Here is a 21,287-nt window from a genome sequence, read left to right as displayed (position 1 = left end):
TTTATATTGAAGAAAAAAGGTATATTTTCGCCCTGTTTTGAACTTTTTTATGCAAATTGTAAGTTGCTTTTGACTTAGAACGTTTGATTTGATAAAAATCTGTGAAGCCTATGTTAAATAGAAATTCTAAGCTTGATTTTTATCTAAGACATTTTGTGTCACCGTCTCTCATTTGCATTTTAACAGACGTGTGACAGAGACGGCGGCTTTGTTGATGAAATTTCAGTCTGCTAAGGATAAAATCTATTTATTACAATATTGTGCTTTTAGTCAAATCATATTTTAGATATTTACCCGGAGACTACGGTCTCACAGAAAACCATCGTGAAACAACTCTTGCGTTGTGTGTGAGTTTACTGGAGACCTTAAGTGACTTTAAGTATGGCCATGCTTTGGCACGAATGGGACGGCTCGACCGGAGTGATATCACGGCCTTACTGAAAACCGACGTGAAACAACGCTTGCGTTGTGTTTCGTTGTGTGAGTGAGGTTACTGGAGACTCAATTCCCCCTTTCCAATCTTCCCAATCCCCGATTCCCCAACAACTCTTAAATTCCTAACCCTCAAAAAGCCGACAACAGATGTAACGCCTATAGTGTTTCTAGTGTCCATGGGCCCCGGCGGCGATTGCTTAGCATCAGATGATACATCTGCTCGTTTATCCGCTTGTTCGATAAAAAAATGACCTATTTACTCTTACGTTCCTAACAATAGCTCTATAGGTACCTATAGCAATATACCCAGTAATCCACGTTGGCATAATTGTTTATACATTCACTGCTCAGTTTATTTATCAAATTGCTCTATCAAGTTAATTGAAGGGCTTTGATTTGATTGTAACAATATGGACGAGGGTTCCATTAAATCCGTTGTTTGGTTAATCAATGAAAGTAATGATAATGTAATGCTTTTTGTTGTTGGTGGAATTCGTTGTGTTGGTTTTCTGGATTTACCAGATTAAGCTCTTGTGTATGAGATACAATAGAATACACATTGTGTCTCATGTAGATCTGCTCTCCTGGCTTACTATGGGATTTTTTTTTTGAGAAGGAGAATCCAATTACTTCTCTCGCCTTGAGCGAGGTGAGAGGGAGTGTCAGACTATTACTGACTAAAAACTACCCCGTTCTTACTTCTGCTTTTCGAGCCGGAGCCTGTAGTATGTCTGTCTATCTGTTTCATATTCAGTCTGTTTTATATTTAGTAACTAATAGGCTAATTCTCTATTGCAATGTCATTTTTTTGACGAGCACGATTAAACCACCAGACGCTCGATTACATACTCACTGGGAATTAGGATCACCCAGTAAAGTGATTGGCACTGCCGATGTAACTCGCAACACCAAAGGAGTTATTCAATTATGAAAATTGTATGTAGTTAGAGCCTTATAAACAAACTTATTAGGGAATTATACGCGTGATATTTGCGTGATATTTCACTACGGTAATCTTTATTCTCAGTTTCTTAAAAAAACCATTTCAATAACAATTCTTTCTTTTTGTTACAGATACCAAAATATAGGGTAGTGTTACTTGGCGACGCTGGCGTGGGCAAGACAGCTCTAGTGTCACAATTCATGACGTCAGAGTACATGAACACATACGACGCAAGTTTGGGTGAGCCACTTCATATTCCGAACATCACCGAAAACTCCCGAACACTTCCGAACACCTATTCTTTTACCGTCCATTTTTTTACGATAAAACTTTCTCCGTTTTATGCGGCCCTGGTACATCTTACTTGGATGTCATTAAAAAAAACTTTTTTATAACAACGAATTTTTCCCTATTTCCTTTTACAAAATATTTTTAAAAGCCCGAAGAAAGTAACATTACAAAAAATATTTCCATATTTTTATTTTTAGTGTTTAATTTTTTTAGTAATACAACACTCCACCATACCGGTCCGTTTCACTTAGAAAATAACAAAAATATATTTAAAAAATAAAAATATCATAACGCTAGCATGAAACTTAGGATTTGCTTAAAAAAATCTAGCATGCGTGAAATCCGAAGCATGAACAGCATTCTAAGCATGATCTTTGCAAAATTCCTAGCAATTTTTAATAAAAATATATTTAATTTTAAAATTAAATATCTATAGAAACTTATAGATGACTAACTGATATTTTGTTTTATAGATAAAACGGACAGTAGCAAAAATAAGAATGGTTTGTACTTGATATATTTTTTTGAAATATTTACTATTATTTTTTAGTTAACATGTACTGTTAATGTAGGCGTTTGACGTTAATTTATCTTATAATTTGCCAGTTTACGTAGACAAATATTTAAAGATACTCTTTTTATGCTTTTGCGACTCTTAGGATGATTTTTACGTTAGGTAACTTTCAGATTTCAGGTTCAACGTTCCTTCGTACATTCGGTTACAGCTACATTTTATGTTTCTTCGTACGTTTATTGTTAAAATAGGAAAATTCTGGACTCAAAACATTGAAAACACAGTTATTATGATGCATAAATTAGCATTTAAAATCTATAAAATGGTCATCATCAAATGTAAACATATTATCTCACTGGCTCTTGCCAGCAGCTTCGCCCACGTTTCCGTGGGATAAAAAGTATTTTATCACCCAAATCAGCTGATACCATATTTCATCAAAATCCGTTCAGTAGTTTTAGCGTGATTTACGAACAAAAATCAAAACGAGCCTCTAGCATGGCTTGAAACTAGTCGAGTTCCTCGTCAAAACAGTACGTGAGTAAGCCGATAACATAATAATTAAAAATCAAAACCTCCAAAGATGCAAACAAACAATCTTTCACAATTAAAATATTAGTGTTACGTGTTAGTTTGATCCTGCGTTCTAAATTCTGTTAATTGAGAATCAACAATCCCCAAAAATGATAGCAGAATCAAACAGTTTCTAACATGATACAGTCAGACAGACACGAATCTATATTGCTACTAATAACATCTACTGTACAAAAAAAACATCCACTAACGAACGGAAAACCATACAACCTCCATAATCTTATACACCACAGACCTAAATTATACGGAACGGACATATTTCTGTATCATTATTACCGCGTGCCATTCCATCGTTATTATACATCCGTGTCGCTGACAGCTGTCGCCCGCACGCCGCGGCCGTAATGTGACATTTGTGTGTCGTGTCCATCTGTCATAATTTGCAGCTAATGTAACTTGATTATTGTATTAATTACTGCTTAGTAGCTGACCTGGCGCACATTGTAATGCTTCAAAATTAACTTATAACTGTGTGTTAAAGTTCAATTATGGCTTATTTATTTCTTATAAATAAGCCATATGTATAGGTAAAGAAAATTGATAACTTAACTGATTGCCTTGCCTTTTTCATATTACATTACCTTTTAAAACTACCTTTAACTTCAACAAATATTTGAAGATCGAAATTTGGAATTGTACCTAGTATGTGACAATAGGCTCACCTTACCAATACCGTGCGTCCGAGTAATATGACTAACATGAGCATCTCTGCCTACCCCCTCAGGCGTTAAAAGACGTGATGTTATGTTTATAATCTTATCTTACTTACATCAATATAAACTTACCAAAGTACCCTTAAATTCCTAACATCAAAAAGCCCGCAACGCACGTGTTACGCTTCTGGTGTTTCCATGTCCATGGACGGCGGCGATTTCTTACCATCAAGTGATCCGTCTGATCGTTTACCATAACAAAACACACAACCTTTTCAATAACGAATTCATTAAAAGCCTATGCATATCATTTGCATTTTCGTCGTCACAATACTGGTCTGACGTCATCATCGGCCGTGGCTGTCGAGTACACGTGCTACAATCAGTGACGTACTGTGTCATATCGGATAATAATGCCTATAAGTACGTACTCGTAGCAATATAATGTTTATGATTTACATAATTAAATCTAATCTTCTCTAAATAGGTAAGAAGACGGATATATTTTAAAAGTGTATCATATATTCGTTCTTATAATGTCACACATTTTTAATTCCCTATAAGGTTACGCAGTGGTACATGTTTTTAATCTGACAGTCACTCATCATAATCGAAATAGATTAATGTAAAACAATATAGAGAGTTACTCTGTTTATAAAGTACGCTCATTTTCTCAATCAACAGCAGTAACAGCAAGGACAATTATATCTCTTTCCTAAATAGATTTTAGAGGTTTGAGTCAACCAACCAGTATCCACCATCAACAGTTCGCTACAAAAGTCACAAAACACTTCGTTACTTACAAACTTGTTCAATTTGCAAAAACATACGCGTCCCCAAGAAAGCCCTAATCTATCACAGAATCCCTACTCAATCTCGTTGTACCTAAACATAATCCAATATGTTATAAAAAAACATTGCTATCGGAGAGAGCTATCTACAATAATTTATTTCTTTACATCAATGAACAATCCTAATACAGAAAAGAAACTGTTTTCCGACCGCACTTAACCTAAAAACGACCAAACATAGGTACTTAGTATCCGACATAATAAATTTTTCTACAGAAACTCGCGTAATGGCTGTACTTGTACTAAAACCACTCCCTAAACACTTATAGTTGATAAAAGGAGGTCGAAATCAGTTATTTGGCCCATTTAGAAGGCTTTTGCCGCTTTTATGAAAGCAAAGGGCTTTGATAAGCTAAAAGTGTGGATTATTTATATTGAGTAAAAGGGGAAAACTTAAAAGGTTAACTACCGTACTTGGAGTCATTTAATGATTACTTAAACTATTTCTTAGTTACAATTAATTTCGAAAATAATAGCTATTTCTAAGGATTAGGTTAAGTAATCATTAAATTACTCTGAGTATGTCGCGATGGTTAGTCTTGAAACAATTGGTTAGTGTGTGGGTTACTTTAATTTTGTTTCTTATCAATAGCCTGTTAGTCTGTGACAATCCAATGATCAACTTTGGCCTTCCTAAAATATTCTAGTTTATCAAATAACGCTGCTATCTGGTTACTGTCAAATTTAATTTTTTAGTCGGCCATTAACCGTCGAGCATGCATAAAATGACTGATGACTGTTGAGGAAGCGAAAAAGGTGTGCCAATTGTAAGAATCGTAGCAATTGGCGTCTCATAGTCTCTGTCTACCCCCCATGGGAGACAGGCGTGAGGGCGTTATGTCTGTATATATGCATGCGTATTTATGAATGCAGTCGGCTGTTAAATAGGAGAGGTGGCAAAACACGGCGACTTTGATTAAAAATAAATATGTTTTCTTCTTGTGCCAGCCTAAACTGACAGACAGTTTTAAGCAGTATATAGACGAGGAGCCTTTGATCAAGATTATTAGATTGTAAATCACGTTTTATTTCTTGAGAAAATAGGCCGAAGTTAGCTTCTACGAAATATACGTTTTTTGCAATAAATTTTACTTACCTGTATCGTACGTTACCCAGTCTTTTGCTCTTTCGTTTCCTCAATATCAATTTTCGACACCATTTGGCAATTTCCGCGAAATTTTCGATAAAGTTCGTGATTCTTCATTGGAGATTTACGTCTTGTAGGTATAGTGTTATATTTTTTACGCTTATTGCGTTGTTCTGTTTATTTTTGCATGTGTGTGGTTGTAAGTGAGCAAAATATCTCAAAAGGATAAAATATTTTTGAAGCTTATTCTCTAGTTTTAACAAAATATCTTAGTAGGTAAAAGCAGGTAGCTGGCGCAAAAGGTAACGGATAACCGGGCTCTGGCTCGAAGCAGGAGAAGGGACGGGGTAGTTTTTAGTCAGTAAGAGTCTGACACTCCCTCTCGCCTCACCAAAGGCGGGAGAAGTCATTGGATGATTTCACCCCCCCTTCCCTCAAAAGAAAAAAGAACAATAGCTATATTCTTTTACAAGACTTCGTACCTATTTAGCTAATCCCGACTCCTTTCGTCAATTTTCGGGTCTATTCGGCAATTATCATTTTATTGCATAATTACTACTAACCACATAATTGTCGGCATCAGTTTTCATTTTGTGTGTACAGTAACCACGGAGGATGACAAATTGTTATCATTTATAGTTTGTACTTGATTAATGGTTATTTAATTATTATAATAGCGAAATATTAATTAGTGTTAAACTATTTTGTTGGGGTGTTTTAATAGTTTGATTATATTATTTATATTTTTCGTTTATATTATATTATTTATATTTTGTTTGATTATATTAATTATATTATTTATATTTTTCGTGTCAGTCAATAGGGAAAATGTTGTTAGATTTTTTGGATTATAAAGTTTGCTAGTAATAGTCGAGAGACTTAAATTCTGCCATGTGCAGGAATTTAAACTTTAATATAATTATGAGAATTACTAGCTTTAGCCAACTGATGCGTCTTCGTTCCGTGGGATAAAAATCTCTATCACCTAAGCTTATACCCTGACCGTATACCAAATTTCATTAAAATCCGTGCAGTAGTTTCAGCATAATTGATGGACAAACATCTACCTAACCATCCAAACAAATAAACTTTCACAAATATAATATAAGTGTGTTAATTGATGAAAAATTGGTGTTAAAATAAACCATGGACTTAGATTTTTGATAAATATTCGTAACCTTCATCATTCTTCGATGTGTGTCACCAAAATGGCAATTTATTAATTTTATGCAACGTCACGCCTTTTATCCCCGAAGGGGTAGGCAGAGGTTCACATTACGGCACGTAATGCCGCTATACAATGTACACCCACTTTTCACCATTCGTGTTATAAGTCCCATGTAATAGGGGGTTAGCCTATTGTCATATACTGGGCAGAATTTCAGACTCCGTGCTATTGCTGAGTTTTTTTTTTCAAAAATCCGACAAAAGCCCAGCAATACTTTGCCCGAACCTGGATTCCAACCCGATAGCCCTTGTACGGCAGTCGCACTTGCGAACACACGACCAACGGGGCTGTATTATTTTTATTACTTAAAAAAATCTTGGTATCAATTATTACACATTTTTAAATCTACCTCTTACTAAACCCAATGTGGACAATATTTTATTTATCATTATAAAAAGGTCATCCACAAATAAACCGAGTCCTCATACACCCTACATTTACATCCGACAATATTAAAAAACATCATTAGAAACGAAAAACTTAAAAGAAAAAAGTTTTTTCCTCAGCGACCCAAATCAGCCATTTTGTGGAAACTTTTAAATATATTACCTACCAACTTTGTACCACGATTTTAGCCAAATGCGTTTAAAGTAAGATTTATGGAGTTTTGCTAATACGTTTATGTGTACTAGTGGTCGCCTAGTGGTCGAAATTCGACCATATACGATTTAATTTACAATACCACTTAACATACGTTCAAGGATAATTTGTATTTAACGAATTGCTATTAGTTTTGTAAAATTCAAATTAATATATTCCGGCGCATCATGAATAACCAAACCTCCTTCAATTAGAAACCTCTTTTCATATGAGACGTGAGAATACCATCGCAATGTCTATCGATTTTGACGTTTTGTCAAATACGATCAGATACTATGCATGTGTGTGTAATGTTTTATTTATTGATTTAATGTACTTTATAAGCATTATTTTTGAAAAATATTAACGTTCCGCAATTCTCCTACACATAAACTATAAGTGTACCAAATTTTATGCTCCAACGTCCGCGCAATTTTCGTAAAAACTGTTACAAATTTTTTGCTTCACGTATTAATATATAGATTTTGGCAGAGAACTGGTCACAATTTTGGAAAATGCATCATAATAACTAGTGTTTAAGATTTAATTTTATTTAAGATGAAATTTCTTACAGTTACAGATTGATTATTTTAGGTTTCATTAAAATAACATTAATTATAAAATTCGTTATTTAATAAATTATATCGTCAGACAAATTCACATAAAATCAATTTCGATGACCGTAAATATTATTTAGTTATAATTATTTCTGAACATAAAATACAATTATATTTTAACATAATATTGTAAAATAGGATACCTATTAATTACAGATTCATTAATTATATTATTCATATTACGTTTACAATTACAGGAGTGTTATTAAATAACATTAATCAATAATGAATTAATAAAAAAACATTTATTTAACTTATAATAATAACTAGGAACTTATTATATACGTAGCGGGCTGTATTATAAGCTTTTAATTAGTATGACGAAGTTGAGAGCAGATTTGTTTCAAACTTTTAACTACAGAATAATTAATTTTGTAGTTTATGCGGAACATTATTGAAACCGTTATTATAAAGGTAGGTTTGTAAGTAAAAATAATTGAAATACAAACGTAACAATCTGAAAAAAATCCTATATTATTACTGACGTAGTTACTAACTGTAGTTGAATTTTGAATTTCAATTTAGTCTTTGAAAAATATGTCACGCGACATTGGGATGCTTTCACACAAGAGATGTGCTACGCTACGTTGCTGTGGATGCGTTTAGCTTCCACATAGCTTAGCACTTGTGAAAATGGGTTCAACTAAGATATGTTTTATGTGGAAATATGCATACTATGAATGTGTGCTATGGATGTGGGCTGGGATGATATGGAATGCGGCGACACATCTTCATAGCACATGTTACTCGCATCGCTACATAGCTTAGTATCGGTGGCAATATTACAACTTCGCAGCATAGCTACATAGCACATCTCACCCTTATGGTAGGTTCGTTTTGAAGTATACAACGCAGAGAAATTGTCTTTTAACATTTTGATTATAAAAAATATTTGAAGTCATGGGCCAAAGTGTTGTCAAATTATATAGTATTTGTTTACAAGAAAAAAAAATAAAAAATACACCTAATTAATTTTAATATTCACTTTTATAGACGTCCGTCGCGATTTAAAATACTAAATTGTAATGAAACTATTGTATTATTGCTATCCCTAAACAAGGCAATAATCATTTATCTTATTCAACTAAAGTAAATAGTCTATATTACTGTAGGCGCTGTAAATAATAAATTACCATCTAATTTACAGTAGGTACTCTATAGGTATCATAAATTATGAATTAGTATTTTAGAACTAGTTAGAAATACAAAGTATCGGGCTCTATTTAGTTCATTTGTACTTATTGGTAGACTGAACAGACGGGCTACTTTTTTTGGCACAAGTGTCTCAGTCTACATCAGAGCTGTTATGAGAGCGCTAAGTAATATTTCCAGGTAAAATTTTTAGGTAACACTAGGATTTTATATTGTGTGTAAATCATAATATTGTGCTTGGTATATAGTTACTGTTCATTAATTATTATTATCTTTTTTGACTAACTCACGTAACTATTTGACGAGGAACTCAATAGTTTCAAGTTTTGCTTATATTCTTGAACAGCATACCACGACACACGACGCGGCGATTGTGGCGCTGCCACTGATGGTAGTCGCTGCATAGTCGCAACATAGGTAATAATTAATTTAGTATGTCTTACGAAAGTTATAATATAAACATAGTAATAGTCATATTGCCCTGTTACTAGCGAAAACAAGGTATTACATTCACTGGATCTTTCCTCTTGCCTCCAACTCTTGTGTCTCAAATTTTATCTATGTTTATGCGTTTAAAGCAAGCAACTAAAAAGCCTATTTGTGTAAAAAAGTTGCTCGTATATTTCCATTTAAAATAAATCTTAATGAACTTGAATTTTCTATCTTAGACCCGAATTAATTTGTTTACAAAAGTGTAATTTTAATTATTCAGAGTACCTACACATAGTTAAGTAATTGAATTTTTATTAAGTTTACCAACTCAAGTTAATTGCAAATATTTTGATAGTTTTTCAAGAATATTTTTTGTTTTAAGTATATTTTGGGTTATAATTTTGTAATTAATTAATTATTATAGATGATAAAAAAGACTATAGATAGAAAAAAAATGTAGAAGTACGTAACTTAATTCTAATACATGAAAGTGTACCATGCTATATACGCGATTGGGGATTTGCCTATTCTCTATCAGTAACCTCTATCGATCTCTTTGGGTAAAGAAAAACTGAATGGTTTAGATTGATAGATGTGTAGCATTAATGAATTGTATGAATGTATCTACTGCTAGCTTAATAGTAGTTTAAGTGCGGGAGAGCCATGCTTCGGCACGAATGGGCTGGCTCATCCGAAGTGATACCACGGCCACACAGAAAACCGACGTGAAACAACGCTTGCGTTGTATTTCGTTATGTAAGTGTGGTTACTGGGGGCCCAATTACCCAATCTTCCCAATTTTCGATTCCCCAACAACTCTTAAATTCCGAACCTTCAAAAAGGCAACGGCGGAAATTCCGCAATGCATTTGTAACACCTCTGGTGTTTCGGGTGTCCATGGTCGGACCAACAAGAATAATGTTCTATCATATACCTACTAACCAAACTACTCGATAAGTTACAAGCTTGAACGTGTATTACTCATATTTGAATAGAATTTAATTAAAAGTCAAACCGTGGCTTCGAAATCCCTTCTTAGAAAAGTAGAACGAAAATGTGCGGCGAATTAATTTGGATTAACCTACAGATTAGGTATCGCAGGTTTTAATTAAAATAAGAGTAAGATTGGAGTCAGGTCAGTGGCCACAAAGGTCAAAAACCTTAGCGTAGATAGGTTTTATTCATAACAAAAATATTGTAGAACCTATTTTAGACTTTATCTACTAGAAATTCCCTCCGATTTCTCTCGAATTCTATTCTTTAGATTCATAATTTATGTCATTAATGGATAGCGTAGGACCTACTAAAAAATCCCTCTAATGGGGCTTTTCTGAATCCCCGGTGGTGGCACGAGTGTGCGAGTTTCAAACCTACTAACAACGGCAAGTACCAATGTGACTTTTTCAGAGTTATATAGAAAACCTGGACTTATAATTGCTAATTGTAAGTTTGAAATCGCCAACCCGCATTGAGTAAGCGTGGTGATGGCTCAAACCTTCTCCATGTAAGAAGAGGCTTTGTTTAGCAGTGAACACTTATAAGCTGATGATGAACGAAAGTTATATTATAAACAATAGAGGACTGTCATTGAAGTCTATTTGACAACCAAAAAGTGCCACTAATGTCTTAAAATGTTGACTGCGATAGCTCAGGTCAATCACCCCTTGTTTTTTCAGTAAAAAATATTTTGAGTAAAGCACTTACCAGCTGATATTTATCTTATGATTGATCTGAGAAAAATATTTGTTGATGAGATATTTTCGTTTAAGAAAGTAAATTAATGTTGTTTTATTTGTAAATGGATATGATTTGATACTATGTATTAATCAGTTTTCTTTATATTGTATTTTGATTTGTTGTAAATCTACGTCTGCTATAATATGTAATTACTTATTTTAAGTGTATATACGTAGTTATTAGGTAGGGTCCAAATTCAGGACTTCCCAAAAAGGAGGGTTTCAATTCGGCCAGTATACATATATTTGTATGTTTGCGCTGCACCAGTTCTGGTCAAAAAGAAAGTGTGATGCGATAGATAATATAATATTAAAATATTTAATTATGATACAAGAGTTGGTTTTTTCTCTATTTAGTAGATTGTTTAGGTAATAAAAATGTTTTAACAATTAAAAAAAAAATACTTATAACAAATCTGCTCTCATCTCCGAAACAACTAGCAATTTTACAATAAGCACACTATGGCTGCTGCTCTTCTGTAAATAACAAAACTTCTTTTTGCCGCTTGCATCTGATGAAGCTAAACGCGGTAAGTGTATGACACCCCTTTATCCGAGTGTGTTATTGCCTTTACACCCTTATACCCGCGTGTGTTACTGCCTTTACACCCTCTGTCCTATGAACGTTCGTGTTGTGTGTGTAGTTAGTATGTGTGCGTAGATGTGTTACATGCATTTACATTTTGTCTGTTTAGTCTAAATCATATTTTTGACATATTATTTTTTATAAGATTTTGTCTATTCATTGATCATCATCATTAACAGCCTACGATTATTTATCCATCACTGGAATATGAGTCTCTTCTACGCTAGAGTTTTTATCCGTTTTTTATGCCGGTTGGTAATCGCAGTTTAAATCTATACTACGCATAATACTTAGGGCTTTTTTTGCGTTTAACAAGATCGAAACAAGGCGCGTTCGGCGCTCTGATTGGTTGGTTCACTCGTGCCGGCCAATCTGAGCGACGAATTTGTACTAAGTGTACTTTTCAGATAAGGACTGTCTTTGAATTCTATTACAGGACTATAATAGAACATGGTCGATTTCTAGAACGCCCATGGACATAATAAGGGTGATGACATTCCTAGTAAAAGTCTAATTAGTAAAAAGCATACATCAACTAGTTTCCACTACCTAATTAATTTACTCAGAATTTACTTACTTAGTTTGGCCTTTAATCAAGAACATCGATCAAACAAATGTCATTCGTCATACAGAAATCATTCATCTTGTCAAGTTTGAAGTCATGTCGACAACGATAGTGGCTTTTCCTTATAAACTAGTCAGACGTAGGTACCCACCCCTATGGGGGCGGTAATTAGCGGTAACGAAGGTTTTCAGTACCTATACCTAGCTTAGTAATATTGGGTGCTACTGAAGTTTTACATGTTCTAGTAAATATTTCGTTTTGTATTTGGTAATCACTAAGTTAAAGTACTTATTTAAAATTTGTAAAGAATTTTTTACATAAAATAATATGAACTTAATAATTCATGATGTCTTATTAATTTAACTAAGAGCTCTGCAATCAACGATGACTTCCAGATACAACAGGTGGAAGCGGCTGCCTGCGACCTCAATCGGTTTATCTGTCCACCTTGTGGGTGAACGTTTTACGCTGCGCTTGCCAATACGCGGACTCCCCTTGAAAACCTTTCTGCCCCAAGACCAACAGGCTTGAAAACATAATAAAGTTATATAAACCACAAGACCGAAATCATCGCCAGTACCTCGAGACATAGGTTGCCCGTAAAAAGGTTCCATAACGAAATTACAAAACCAACAGGGACCACAAAACTTCTATTAAAGTCGCCATCTTGGTCTCCGAAAAATGACAGCTTAAAAAATTGGTCCCATAATTTTACTGCGTTAGACATAGTACCGTTTCGACAGCAGATGAATGTACTCTCTTCCCTCAATTCTCTTTATTAGATTTCCAACTCTATTTGTTTTGGTATAAAGTCGAATATTAGATGAAAAATTATCAGTTAGGTATAGGTTGACCTGCTGTTGGTCTGTACTTAGTCCATTATCCCCATTATCCGCCGATCTGTTTACCCCCAACCCCCAGTTGTTAAGGGCACTTTACGAATAACGTCGACAGCACCCCGGGGGCCATTTTATCCAATTACTTGATGAGCACATTCATTCGACGTCAAATACAATGTTTATTTTTAGATTGTCTGTTGGTATGTTGCGGTGGAAGTGCGAATGTTGGGATAGCTTTGGTATTTCTAATGGAATTTGTATTTTATAAAAGAGAAGTTAATTAAATCAAACTGATAAACTTTCTATTTCTTTAATTGATATACTTTATGATGGTTATTAGTTTTTAAACTGACATGGTCACTAACACTAATATAATGAATGATGAACTGGTTCATTCGTGATCATGGCAATTGCAAAAGTCGATATATCGGAAACTCATGGAAATAGATAAACATGGTAAATATCCCGTCTCAAGTTCTAATACTTATGATAGTTTAAGAATTATAAAGTGATTCTTATTCACTGGATATTTTATGACTTTAACATTTTTGGCGTCGCTAGAAAGACTTTAAACTTACGCTACGTTTAAACTTTAACTGTAACATAAACATACGTTTAAGAAGATCCTTGTTAAGTAACAGTGTGGGTCGTTCGGTTTTTTGCTTAATTTATGCGTGTTTCTTTTTGATGGCAGTTAACGTATGATGTTTGGTGACCTTGAAAAGGATGTTCAGCTATCAAAACCGTTTTAGATAGTCGTATCGTCACGCCTTTTATTATTATAACAAAGGGCACATTACGGTACATAATGCCACTGTACAATGCATACCTACTTTTCACCATTTATATTATAACTCCAATGTACGAGTAATAGGGGGTGAGCCTATTGCCATATACTAAGCACAATTCCAGACTTTGGTCTACGCCTGTGAAGTTTTCGAGACCCCTGGCCCAGCAGTCGCACTTGCAACCACTAGGCCAATGAGGCGTTTTAGATAGATAGATTTAAATACAAAACAGTTGCCAACAAAACAGTAGTAAGAGTCAACTAAACTATCTTATAAATTGACAAATTGAAATTCAAAAGAAAAAAACTGAAGAAACTAATTCAAAAGACCATCCATACTACATAATAATATACAACGACTATAAACAATATATCTTGTAGACACGGCTGCACTTTAAGCTATACATAACCAGTATCAACTGACCGGTGAACGCGAGCAAGGACCAAATAAAGCGAGACTAAGTATAACTGGTTATATAGCTACATTTTATCATAAAAATAACCAGTATAATCTGACCGGTGAATGTGAGCAAAGATCAAACAAAGGGAAACCAAGTATAACTGGCTATATAGCTACATTTTGTCATAAAATGGTATCACGTAATAGTTCTGTTAAGTGCTCAACTTGACATAAATTCGACGATACGTTGAATGCTCGTAAATTGTCAACGTTATATGGCTTCTACTGGGAGTAATCCTCACAACTTGTGGCTCTGGATTCCATGTAAATACTTTATTATATGTCGTGAGTCATAAGCCTGTCATACTACTTATGAGATGAAGTGAAAGTGAACCTTTTGTTTCTACGTTTTGTGTGCTTTAGTAAATCTGTAGGAGTTTAGAATTTATTCATATATTACTAGCTTCTGTAGGATAAAAGGTGCTCTAAGTATTATTTTAGAGCATAATCCACGAAGCTGCGGACTACGTAGCAGGTTTACCGGGGCTCCAGCTCAAAAAGCAGGGGTAGGAACAGGATGATTTTTAGTCAGTAAGAGTCTGTCACTCCTTCTCCCTTTGCCTAAGGCGGGAGAAATCTGGATGATGTACACATAAAGACACAAACTCACAAACATTCGCATTTATATTTTTAGTAAGAAAAGATATTTGTATGATTAAATGAAAGGGAAATTTAATCAAAAATAGACGATAGACATCAGCCGAGACTTGAGGCTGTGAGTCTAACAGCTGCGCAATTCTTTTGATAGCCAAAAATCTGTGGGTTATAATCTAACTCACCCACGACATAGGAGAAAATAAGCAATGTTAACAAAGAGAAAAGTAAAAAATATTTTAAGGTTACATTTGCTACTAAATATTTAGTAGGCGTGCTCCATCGTCGACCATATCATCGCATAGTACTAGGCGAGATAATGGCCAAATCATCTTCTTAGGCGTTATACTCTTGGCAGAGTGGTCGTGGTCGTCACGTGTGATGGCAAGATTCACAATTAAATTTGTCGCCACTCCAAGCCACGGCAAATTGGATCATTGAGTGCAGTTTTAATTTGATCCGTCCATCGCATCGGTGATCCTGCAATGGCTAAATATCATCCTATTAACACATTAGAGGTCATGTCGGACAACGCTGACCGACGTTAGTGGAAGAATAGCTTTTAACAGTTTTTTGTTGGCAGTGAAAGGCTTAAAAATTAAAAATATCCTAAAAATACACCATTATCACCACATTGAATTTGCCATGCTCATTATGATATCGTCATCGTGTCTAACACATTTATTTAAAGACGTAAAATGTTTCTTTTTAATCGCCGCTTTTGTGTTTGGCTTTTGGATTCTATCATTACGCTTTTTGTAGTCTAGTGCTTCATTCTGTAACCTAAGTTTTAGAGTTATAGCTTAGATTGATACGAATGTGTAGTTTTTAGTGCTCACCTATTGGCCCTTTAGTTTCCTTTAAAATTGAAATAAAATAAATTATTAAAAAAAAATGTTTAAAATCAACGGTGTCTTTAAGTGTTTTTTTTTTATAATAATGTGTTATCATGTATCTTGTGTCATTTGTTTCCGAAAAAGGATGAATTAGTACCCTTAGTACGAGTTTGTTTTACGTTGAAAGTAATCGAAACGAGAGCGCATTCGGCACTCTGATTGGCCAGCGCGAATGAACTAACGAATATGAGCGCTGAACGCGCTCTTGTTTCGCTTTCGCTCAACGTAAAGCTAACTCGAACTAGGGGTACAGGTCTCTTCGTGTGCCCTCTCCTAATCCCACAGGATACTGCAGTTGATGGATGAGATCGTACAAAAACTAAACCTCTATACGTTTAATATAAAGTCCAGCGAGATAGTTAAATTTTATCTTTGGACCTTTTTCGGAAACATTAAACCTAAGAATATTTACATACTCTCATAACTCGCATACACATCATACATTGATTTTTGTGTATTATTTACCTGTGTTGAAAACCCGAAATTAAAACAAAAGAAACTTTATTTCTTGACGATTAAAGTTGAATGTTGTTTCAGACGACGAATTCGGTGAAAAGTCGGTGTCTGTTCTACTGGATGGGGAAGAGTCCGAGATGATTTTCATTGATCATCCCAGTACTGAGATGTCGGTGAGTTCAACAATTATTTTAAGGCAAATGGTGAAAATTGTGTTAGCAAAGTCGCTTCTGGCCTGTCAATAGTCATATCATACCTTTACTGTCCAGCCTGTACTTTTGCTATTGTGGATAGTCGAATGGTGATACGCATTCCAATCGAACAAGGGGCCTTAAGTTGTACTCTTGAACAAATTATAATTATTATTGAAGTATTTTCGGATTTATGAAAACGTTTCCGTTTTCCAAGAATATAGAATAAAATATGATTATCGTCACTTTTATCAGCCACTCTCAATAACCTTGTTTTGGTAGGTTTTTTTTGAAAAGGGAAATCATCCAATTCCTTCTCCCTTCCTTAATTAAAAAAAAAACTACTCCATTCCTACTCCCGCTCTTCGATCCGGAGCCCTGGTAAAAACTCTATCTCTAGGAGCCAAAACTGCCAACAGATATATTGTTCATTCATCAATGGAACAACAAGCGTCATAAATAAATATTTCATCAAATTTCTTCCACCACAGGTAGAGAACTGTCTCTCAACATACGAGCCCCATGCCTGCGTGGTGGTCTACTCCGTGGTGGCCAAGAGTTCATTCACCCGCGCCGCCGAGTTACTGGCGTACCTCGCCCGGGAACAGTTCACTGTGGAGCGAACCGTTGTGCTCGTGGGGAACAAGGCTGACCTGGCCAGAGCCAGGCAAGTTTCTACTAATGGTGAGTACTTTAGTATGATAATTAAAGAATTTTAGCCATCTATATTATAAAGACTTGCTACCTCATACTAGTCCATAGTGGAATAAACTGCGGCCTGTGATATTTCCAATCCGAAGGTTACGTCTTAAAAAAATGCTTGCGGGCCTGATTACTAATGGCGGTGATCTGTCTGATAATTTTTGACCTATTACATTAAAAATCGAGTGTAATAGTTTAATATTGAGAGGGTAAGGAACGGTCTCAATATTTAATGGTTGAACTGGTCGTAGACTTCAACTTCTTGTTAATGGTATATTTTAAGACTGATTCCTCGGTTCTCAGGAACTTCTGATATCTATAAAGAAATATCTGAGATCACACAAAAGATCCTTAGATCCCATCTTAAGCTAAAATAATCACTACTGAATCGTTTCTATATTATGTTACATACATAATAATTTGCTTTAAAGCTGCTCTATGTTCCTCACAGAGGGTAAAGCACTGGCGACATCAAGAGACTGCAAGTTCATAGAGACATCATCAGGGATCCAGCACAATGTGGACGAGCTACTGGTTGGCATCCTCAAGCAGATTCGACTGAAAGAGAGCAGGGACAAGAAACATGCCAAGAAAACTGGAAAGCAGGTAATGTATTCACAGAAAATTGAACCGTATTCGAAAGTGATGAGAATGAATTTGCTGTAAAACTAAAAATACAAAATAAAATTTAACATTAATAAATTATAACCTTGTAAGTACTCGCTGATACTTAAAGCAAGATTAAACTTGTCTTCAATAGAACACGCTTATACGAAAATTAATTTTCCTTAGCAAAACATTTTTATGAAACCCGATTATAAGATTATTACTTTAAAATATAATTTATGTTAAGCGGAATAAAGTTCAAACTCGTAACTAAATCTGCTACTAAGACAGAATCTTGACATTTATTTATATTTGCTGCTCAAAAATGTGTTGTGTCTAAAACTTATCATAAATTATTAAAGAATAAAGAGGCTGACAATGAAGAAACAAATAATTCAGATGTTTGAATAGCAAATTGAGGCATTAGTGAGATACCTGAGCAATTTCGAGTTCAAATCATAAAATATGTATTACAATAAACCAAGGTAGAAGAAAAATTAATGAGACAATTTCCGAAGCTTGAACTTGATAAGAAACTCAATGTTCTGTAAAAGGGAAAGACAAAAAGAAGGGCAAAATGTTACATGTCTGTATATTTGCGTAATTAGAAACGAAGAAAGATGAAAAAGGTTTAAATGGAACGACCCAAGTTGGAGATCAAACGGAGGAATTCATGTTTCCCTTGAGAATTAAAGAAAAATATTTTCGTTTGAAGATTTTTTCTTTCTTTTGTTTTAGGACGCGAAGCAGCCTAAACTAGCCAGCTCGCGCACACACATATCGCTCAGCATCGCAAGGGAGCTACTACAAAAGATCTGCATAAACGATATCTCCAAATCGAAGTCTTGCGAGAACTTGCACGTCCTGTAATCTTCTGTGCTCCTGGTACCTTATAAATGTTGTAGATGTTTTTCTTAATGTTAACTGTATAGAGGATTCTTCCTTCTAATTTTACTATCTCGTGTTTTTGATCAATGTTCGACTGGTTATGAACTAAGGTTTATTCTGTTGAGTATACGATAAGCGCTGTAGCTACCCGCTTTGTTACCGGAATTTTAATATAATCAATCTCTATGGAAGCTCGTCGGATGCAGATTCCAATTTACTGCAGAGAATTCCATCTTATATTTTCTTTTTTACAAAATGCTCCCAGTAATTTCTATTCACTATAGTTAACTTTCACAAATGCGTTATTGTGTCAAGAAAACAGCTGACGTTTTTCCTCTAAACCGTTTACGTCACGTCGAATAATTTATGGGCGATGTTACAAAAAGAATATTCGTTTGAAAAGTGGGGGAAAATCCGGAGACCCTTGGAAAGAGCGTTGATTTTCATACAAAATATTCTTATTTCGAAGGGAAAATATCTAAATAATATTATATTCTCGGTCAATTTCATATCATATGGGTTCAACAAACAATAGCTTGGCAATATTGGGATCGATTTCTTGCTTATATGAAAGACATTCGAGATATTCATATAAATCAGCGTCCAAATTTATTGTATTCCATCCATTCATTGTTGTAATAAGGTTTCGTTGTCTGGATTTGATGAATTTTCTTTTGCCTTTCTCTCTTTTAACATTTATAATGCTTATTACAATTGACAATATCAAATTATCTACATCACTCTCCCAGTTTGAATTTTAAAGTCTTAAGTACATCAAAGTAATCTTTTGTTTCACTTTTGATAATCTGTCCATTTAATTGGATCGTTATTCATAGAAATGGATGCTGAAAATTAATTCATGGAATTTCTTTATTTTCTGATTCCAAGATTTGAATTAAATTGCTACTTTCGTTTGAGAGGGATTTTTGATTTTAATTGCATACAGTTTGTCAAAGTAATGGATATCAGTCATTATAATAAAATGAAGTATAATTATATATTGAGGGGGATTTTCCACCAGAGATGTGCTATGTTAGCTATGCTACTAAGATGTAATAGCTAAGCTGTGAAACAATGACCGTTTCCACTGATACTGAGCACAAAGTAGCCATGCGAGAAAGATGCGCAGCTCGAGTATGCAATGCATCGAATATCGATAGTAGGGAACTTAGGGAAGTCAAACACAGCAACGTAGCACGTCACTGATGGAAAAGCACCCCAAAGTTCAATCAATATTTTGATACCTTTTAACAATAAAGTAGCCAGTTTTTAAACTCAATGTTTAGTATTACAAAAATCCATATCTTTAGCTTAATCACCTTCATTTACTTTTCCATTCTATCTTCCTTCATCATTGTCGACTTCAAATCTATCAGTACAAATTCCAGTAGGACTTTTAAACTCTAAACTTGTTCTTGTTACTTAACTATAACAAGATAAGGGTGGTTTTGCCTTGACAAGGGATAAACGACCTTGGTCCCACTTAATATAATAGATGACCTCGTCACCACTGAAACGGTTAAGCGAAGCTAATTTAAGATAGGCATTAATATAATGCTTCCTAAGGTGAATAGTAAGTATTAAAGACTATTTTTAATACTAAAAATCTTGGTGTCGTTAGAAGTGAAAACTATTGTTTCTTTCTTATTCATAGAATTTCTCTGAGGGTTTAGCACGACTTTGTTTTATCTATGTGACGTATTGATCTCTGATTGGTCTGATCTAATGAAACAACCAATCAGAGGGCTAAAAGCTTAACACGTTAAATGTAAAACAAACTTATATTAAGCCATGTGATGTCAACCCAGTTTATTCAAATCCCTAGAAGTATTAAGTTTCAAAGTTCTGTTACATTTTCGGATGGCGCCACTGTAGATTTTAGCTTATAGAAGCTATAATGGAGCGTGTTCAATGAACAGAGATAAGAGTCTATATGTTTCGGTTTCGCTAAGGTATGACTAGATCAAACTCTTGTGTATTGATCGCTCAGTTCTAGTACAAATTGTACGAAAGTTACGAGTAAAGGTAAGCATCCATAGTTCCGCATCGTACGCATCGCACGCAACGGATTCTAGTTTGTGTTATATAGAAACTCGTACAACTACGTCCACTGATCCGCATCGTACGGACCGCTCATCGGCAATGCCTACATGCTATGGGTACCGATGACGTCATTCCAATTGCTAATACTCGCGTCGGCAATCCGAACGCTGCCGATACAGTGGACGCAGTCAATCCGTTTGATGCGATCCGTCCGATGCGTGTGATGCGGACTTTTAGACGCTTACCCATAATAGTCGATCTGCAGTGCCGTGCGATCTTTACCACAACTGATGACGTCATTTAATTTTAATACAGACTAAAGTCTCAGCGCTTTTCCATCAATATTAAACCTATTTTCATATTACAACAAATCCAAACAACCTTTTATAATAATAATTAATTTTATAGAGTAATCAATGTTGTTCATAAATGTATCAAATATTGATGATATCGTTAACATAATGAGAATTTTCCATTAGCATACTTGTTAAGTTTAGTGTTTGCATTCGAGTCATGTTTCAAGTAATTACTTAGACGGTACATGGTATCATATGGACGGTGA

General features: G+C 34.7%; 1 protein-coding gene across 1 annotated transcript in view; it reads left to right on the top strand.

Annotated features, from left to right (window-relative positions):
• The window catches only part of LOC118277540 (uncharacterized), a 150,624-nt gene extending 129,819 nt beyond the window's left edge, over nt 1-20,805 (top strand). Inside the window, exons 5-9 of the mRNA XM_035596381.2 lie at nt 1,510-1,618; nt 16,377-16,468; nt 16,978-17,170; nt 17,640-17,794; nt 18,533-20,805. Coding sequence (XP_035452274.1) covers nt 1,510-1,618; nt 16,377-16,468; nt 16,978-17,170; nt 17,640-17,794; nt 18,533-18,664 — 681 coding nt within the window. The 3' untranslated portion in view covers nt 18,665-20,805. The remainder of the gene's footprint in view (nt 1-1,509; nt 1,619-16,376; nt 16,469-16,977; nt 17,171-17,639; nt 17,795-18,532) is intronic.
• The last annotated feature ends 482 nt before the right edge of the window (nt 20,806-21,287 follow it).

Source organism: Spodoptera frugiperda, chromosome 10 (genome assembly GCF_023101765.2).
Source record: "Spodoptera frugiperda isolate SF20-4 chromosome 10, AGI-APGP_CSIRO_Sfru_2.0, whole genome shotgun sequence".
Lineage (NCBI taxonomy): Eukaryota > Metazoa > Arthropoda > Insecta > Lepidoptera > Noctuidae > Spodoptera > Spodoptera frugiperda.
Note: the sequence above shows the minus strand (reverse complement) of the source record. Positions and strands in the feature narration are given on the sequence as shown.